The following is a 6895-nucleotide window of genomic DNA, read 5'->3' on the forward strand; positions in this document are numbered from 1 at the left end:
TAATCATCGTTAATCGGCACCAACTGCACCTCTATCCGCTTCTCCAATACTTTCACATATTATTCAATACTGAACATCTTATTTCTCTCAACTCATTCGCCAATAACACATTACACTTGACCTTGTCTCGACGACTATGATAACAACCATCCGATACTCGGAACACAAGATACAGATTTCCAACATTATCCAAAAATGCAAACACTGACGTCATCCATCAGTACTCCTCGCACTTCTGACTCTAGTTCGCGATTCCAAATATTCCAACAGCTTCAACAAATTTTACATTTCCTCTCAAGGATCCCACGACAAGATGCACAAAAATCCGTCACTCTACCACTGTTCCAACATCGACATCTCACACCAGGGCTACTTAAAATGACAACTTCACAGTCCAGTATTAGCGCTGATACATCGCAACTTTTTAAATTCCATCTTCTAAAATCATCCTCTTTACTTGAAAATCACTTTCAGACACGTAACCATCAACAGTGCCTGATCATTTCCCTCAAGGCACTCCAACTTGATTAATAAACAAAATCTCTGATCCATGTCACCTTTGGATTCGGAAAACAACAAAGCTCCAACAATACTTGCACAATCTCCATCAGCACACACTGAACCAACACCTTACAACTGGAACACATCCGAGAAGCAAAGCTTCTCCCCCACTTATCTTAAACTACCTCCTGCATACAATCAATTAGAAAAGCAACAAGTACCGATAGTGTTTCGCATGCATGTCACGTACTAAGAAACAACATATGGACATTATTCAACTGTCACACTACTTTACTGACTCGACAACTTGGTTGGACGCACTGACCTGCTCTGATACCACTATTGTAACACATCATTTCTATCCCGCAAATATTATTAAATCAGAGTTACAAAATTTCAACATACAAATGAGATGCTACACTTACTACTTAAGAACAACTTCATTTAATTGCATGTAATACAGATAGATAACACATTAAGACTTAGATGAACAATTAACTACTACTTTATGTGTTTAAAATAAAACAACTTTTAATTTACCACGCAGCGGATTCATAAACTTCAACTTAATGACTCATCATCTTTGTCCAACATAAACGACTTTAAAGCAACAACGTATTTAACAAAATTCAACTTAAAATTCAGAAACTATTATAATAACAACTATAAAAACCACGACAACGATCAACGATCATAACAACCACGACAACGGTCATAATAACAAGTCGACAACGACATTTATAATAATACACCGACGACAATTCAAATATAACGACAAGTCAACAACAATAATTATAACCACAAGTCAACAACCACGTACATCCACTTTATACAATCTATCGTCTCTATCGGAATATTCGCAAACACTCTGTATAATTATTCGAGCAGTTCGACTATATTCCGCTAATTAATTTCCTACTACAATTATTAATATTTTCTGCTCTGCAATTATTATTTTCTGCTATGTACTGCTACACCTGTTAGTAACAATCCCATAATTTTCTGTAATCCACTTAGTGATTCTCCTGCTAATTTTTTGTTATTGTTTTACTATTACTAGCCTTTTGTTATTTTTTCAACAATAATACTACCAGTCTCTAATATTTTTATATATATTCCTGCTACTGTTCATTTCACTATCGGCTATTAGTTTCTCTGCTACTTCGTTATCTGCTGCTAATTAGCATGTATCAACTCTTCTATTTCAATGTTTCCACTATCACCAATTTAGTTAAATAATATTATTTCCAATAACTAATATGTGTTTTCCATTTATTTACTAAGTGCCTCTGGAATTAATTAAATTAAAAGGGTTCTACCAACATACATGTGCATGATACTACATCTAAGATTCATAAAATTTGGTGGCCCCCGCTCCCTATATTGGGAGGACCTCCCCTCCTCTTCATGGCTATGGGGTTGACCACCCCCTCCTCTTTCTCATGGGGGTGGGCGCCCCTTATTCATTTTTTTTCTTTCATTTCTTCTACCCACAGACTTCACGATATCCTGTTTTTCCTCTCTCGATCAAACATACCAGGTTAAAGTATCACAACAACATAAAATTATACCCCATCAATATAGAACAAATTTTCACAACAGATAAATCAACAATAATTAATTTCAACATCAACCACAATCAACCAACACAAACAGAGCAGTTACAACATATCGAACATAAACAGGAACAATTTCATATACCCAATCAACACAAAATAATTTTCCAACAATGATTCATCGACAATAGCAATTATTCAGTATCAGTCACAACAATTCAAACACAACAGAAACAATTCTACAAACCCAATCCCACGTACGATTTATCATATACCCTTTTATAGAGTAAGAACCCCATCCTTACCTTGTATTGGAGACCGCTCTATAATTTTCCGATTGAATCCTAGCCTAGCCTCTTCGTCTGCTTTTTCCTCTTCACGGCAACCTCCGCGTTCTTTCTCCAAAACCCTTATTCCAAGTTTCTGTTAACCTAAAACTTACTGATACTTCTAATTTGTTATATTCTAATTAACTAATACAATACTACCACTATTTTCTATCTACTCCAAATGGGCTTCATTACTACACCTCCCACTACTACATTTTTGGCCTACGGCCACGCTAAAATTTTCCACAGGTCAGAAACTGTGGCCACATATATGATTTGGCCATAGTTATCAAAGCGTAGAATTATGTTATTAAATATTGAATCCAGAGTATGAAACTGTGGCCTTTATTTCAATTGTCACGGTTATAGAACTGCGGATATTTTAAGGCGCAAAGAAAAACCGCGGCCTTATAATTTTGACTAAAAACTATGGCCCAAGTCCAAAAATTTAGTGTCCGTCATGTTTTCCCTCTTTTCTTTTCGTTTCCCTCTTTCTCTTGTTTTATATTTTTTTTTAAAATTAAAAAGAAAAAAAACTAAAACAAATAAACATAAGAGGGGATTGGGGATTACTGGATTAGGGTTAAGTGACCTTTGAGATTCTTCTTTCTCCCTCTCACGATCGTGAAGCAGCAACGGCCTCACTCTCTAACATTAGTGTACAGGCCTCACTCTCTAACATTAGTGTACAGGCCTCACTCTTTCATGTTTCTCTCTCTCAACTCTCAGCTCACCTCTCAGATCGATATCTCTCTCGACTCTATCTCATGGTCTCTCTGCTACCGATTCTTCACTCCCTTTGCTATCACCGATCCAACTCTCTCTATCATCATCGTTTTGTTTTGAATTCAGTAACAACAAACATACAAACCTTCAATGTTACCCTTTATCCCAAACAAACCCTAAGCCCCAATTCGTTATTGATTTTCGGTGATTTCAAGAGTATATTTACAAGTGAATCAAAGTTGATCTTCCTCAGGTAAGCTTTCTCACTATGCTTGACTTGGATACTTCTTCTTTTGTGATTTAGCTTATGACTTCTTCTTTTGTGATTCAGTGAAACATTTGAAGTGGATTGGGGTTTCTAATGAGGACTGAGTTTATGAGGGATTGAGAGATTCTGCAGATTTTTCAGATTTAGTCAATGAACACTATATTTGGAGGGTGGTTTTAGGGGTTGGCAGCAATTTTGGTATAGATTCCTCCCTCCTCCTGCTTGCCGTTGCTTCTGTTTTTTTAGGGTTCTGTTTTTATCTCGTTTTTCCTTCAGATCTGAAACTCTAGAGTCGCATCCATGGCTTCAAAGCGCATCCTGAAGGAGCTCAAGGATTTGCAGAAAAATCAATGGCCGTGTTGAATGTCTTCATTAACTTCATACAATAAGATGGACAAACCAATGGCTGTGTTAAATGTCTTCAAATAATAAGATGGACAGATCAATGGTTGTGTTGAATGTCTTCATTAACTTCATTCAGGTAACTGTTAAATAAATTTTGTGGGTCTGTCAGATTGCAAGGAGCTTATTTCCTTTGATTATTGTTTCTATTGTTACTTCATTATCGAGTATAGTTTGGTTAAGTGTGTTTCACATACTCAAATTCAGGCTTAAGTCTCTTAACTTTGTGTATACAGTCCTGAGTAATTTATATTGTCATTCAGCCCTGAGCTCATTTATGACAATTATACCAAACACACATCATTTAACATTTGGTGTGGGTAACATATGCAGGTAGCAATGCCCCAGAGCGAAGTGATTATTCTCACAGATCCAGTTTCTGACCTTTCAGTTCACAGAAATAGGGGAGTAGGCATATGGAATCAAAAGAACATGGATGAATTCACATCTATGATTGTGTGCATCACAATGAAGAGACATGGCATCATTTTGACACAATAGGCAATAGCACCACTAAATCCCATAATTTACTTCTTTGTTTGTCACATGCATACATGAGACGAGATGTTTATGAAACTTCTAGGAAAATGACAGTATGACACTTCTATTGTTCAGGATAGAATTGCTCAGCTCTTCCTGATTTTCCTGGCATCACTTCTCATTCTAAGATCATGGGTTTGGGATGGATGCTTGCCAGCTTTTCCCGTACAAATTTACCAGGTACTTCTGATGAACACATCTTGTTTGATGTCATAATAGTATTGACTTGCTTATCTGCAACATGTTATTGAGTATGATCCTTTGTCAGGCCTGGCTGCTATTTCTTTATATTGGTTTGGCATTGCGAGAGAACATATTGAGAGTAAATGGAAGTGATATCCGTCCATGGTAACAGTCTTCAAACCCTTTTTAATTAAGGTTGTCTGATAGTTTATATTAATTTTAGTGATCCCTATAAAACAACAATGGACAGCAGTTACTTAATGGGTAATAGATCCTTGATTCTGTGCTCAGTGCTTTGTTTTTAACCATATCCTAGAGTTTCCACCTGTTTTTCTACATTGCTGACTTGGAAAACTATGATTATCCATCTCGTTGGGCATTCCCCTTCCTTTTATTATTTTAGATCTTATGCCTTCAAAATCTTTTAACCTTCTTTTTTATTTGATAGTTTTCTTATCTGGAACCTTCTTCCCACATTTACTGATGTTAGTTTCATAAGCATGGCTGAGCAATGACTAAGTTGATGCCTTTGTTTGAAACTGTTTTTGAGGTTTTGATGATGACTGTGATGAGGATAATTAGGTGTTTCATATCATAACTTTTTCTTCATTGGTGCTTGGTTTAGAGTGATAGTGTCAATTAAAAGCAAGATTTCTTGTGGTTTATTCCTTCTTATATTCTGTAGGACAGGCTTGTTTCCTAACTTATTTTTGAGTGGATTCCTTTGACTATTTTGCAAAGCAAATAGTTCCCTTTTGTGCTTGTGCCCTTATGTTTTATTAGAGAGAAAATTGTTTCTATTCTTAAAAGAGAACTATAATCGACACCCTTTGGTCCCTTATTAGATTGAGTATAAAGAAATGGAGGGGATTTATATTAATTCATTTGGCCTGCTAAAATTATCATTCATGTAAAGCATGCTGGTGGTAGGGAGAGCTAAGATTGTCATTCCTTGGTTTACATAGAAAATAGGATGGTTCATGTATGAATAACTTAGGGTATTGAAATGCTAATAATGGACTTAGAATGAGTTGAATATTCTAAATGAATTGAATCATGTATGTGCAGTAGTTATGAATGAAATAGGGGAATGATTCTGAAATAGTTTGATTTTGAAATATGTGTATGAAATAGGGGAATGATTCTGAAATAGTATGACTCTGAAATAGGTGTATGATTCTGGTGGTGATGGCCTAAAACTCTCTTTCTTTTAATTCATGATTCTGTTACACAACCATGACTAGTACATTTATGAATGCTGAATGATGTTTATTGTAGGGTGGAGACGAAGAAGATTGTGATGAAGATATGGAAGAAGCTTCTGATGATCATGAAGATGTGGAAGAAGGTTGTGCTGAAGATGTGGAAGAAGCTGGTTGTGCAAAAGATGTGTAAGAAAAACAAGGAGAAGATCAAGAAGAATAGTTGTGTTTTATGTTATCTAGCTAGCTAGTTCTTAGAACTTTTTTTTGTTATTTTGGGATGACTCTTTTTTGAGAGAAACTTGTGTTTAATATGGTTGTTTTGGATCATATGGTTGTTTTGAATTTTGAGAGAAACTTTTTGTTGTTATTTTGGGATAACTCTTTTTTTGTTATTACTTTTGACCTTATTGTTAATTTGCTTGTAATTAATTAGATTATAATCATCAATATTATTGTTAATTTTATATTGATATATATATATATATATATATATATATATATATATATATATATATATATATATATATATATATATATATATATATATATATATATATATATAATGACATATTTATGTAATGATACAGAAATAAACCGTGGCAAGATAAATGGTTTAGAAAGCATAACATATAACAACGGTTTTAAATAGGTGGTTATAACCAAACCGTGGCTATATCTTGAACTAATACTGTGTCGTAAACGTTAAAATGAAACCGTGGCATTACCATATAGCCACAGTTTTGCAGCCATGGCAAATACAAACTGCGGCCTTAATCAAGCTACCTAAACCGTGGCCTAAAACAGCCACGGTTGTAAAAAAGGCGTGGTCTATACCAAAAAACCGTGGACTTTACTTTAGGCCACGGCCGTATACTCCACAGTTGGATTTCCGTGGCCAAACCGTGGCCTCAGCGTTACGCCACAGTTATTTTGCATATAGCCTCGGTTTCTTGGGCGTGGCAGGAGACCTTTTTTTCTGTAGTGTCCCTTTTACTATTTCTATCACAACAACTAAGCTCACTTAATAAATAGTCTTATTAATAATCTAATATTTTACTATTAGCCAACTAATGAACCAACATAGAAACTTAATACGAAACTCAACAATTCACAACATAATCAACAAATACTCAAAAAATAATTTAATTAAATAATTAATTAAAATACGGGTGTTACACTTGCCAT

General features: G+C 35.1%; 1 protein-coding gene and 1 long non-coding RNA gene across 2 annotated transcripts; both read left to right on the forward strand.

The window, feature by feature from the left end:
- Nucleotides 1–3056: 3056 nt before the first annotated feature.
- Nucleotides 3057–3863, forward strand: LOC131606827 (uncharacterized). The gene is made up of 3 exons (XR_009285069.1): nucleotides 3057–3365; nucleotides 3444–3578; nucleotides 3657–3863. It is a non-coding gene; the product is annotated as an uncharacterized LOC131606827 (long non-coding RNA).
- A 258-nt stretch (nucleotides 3864–4121) lies between these two features.
- On the forward strand, nucleotides 4122–6107 carry LOC131604968 (uncharacterized). Its single transcript, XM_058877377.1, has 4 exons — nucleotides 4122–4238; nucleotides 4398–4502; nucleotides 4591–4670; nucleotides 5784–6107. The coding sequence occupies exons 1-4, from the start codon at nucleotides 4122–4124 to the stop codon at nucleotides 5956–5958; spliced, it is 477 nt and encodes a 158-aa protein (XP_058733360.1). The 3' UTR covers nucleotides 5959–6107.
- Nucleotides 6108–6895: the final 788 nt, after the last annotated feature.

Source organism: Vicia villosa, linkage group LG5, assembly GCF_029867415.1.
Source record: "Vicia villosa cultivar HV-30 ecotype Madison, WI linkage group LG5, Vvil1.0, whole genome shotgun sequence".
Taxonomy (NCBI): Eukaryota; Viridiplantae; Streptophyta; class Magnoliopsida; order Fabales; family Fabaceae; genus Vicia; species Vicia villosa.

Bases quoted from the DNA above. Each gene is read 5' to 3' on its own strand.
- LOC131604968 (XM_058877377.1), top strand. From the start codon at position 4,122: ATGCCCCAGAGCGAAGTGATTATTCTCACAGATCCAGTTTCTGACCTT. The intron at 4,239-4,397 runs GTGTGCATCACA...TCTATTGTTCAG, and splicing joins ATGAATTCACATCTATGATT to GATAGAATTGCTCAGCTCTT. The intron at 4,671-5,783 runs GTAACAGTCTTC...TGTTTATTGTAG, and splicing joins GGAAGTGATATCCGTCCATG to GGTGGAGACGAAGAAGATTG.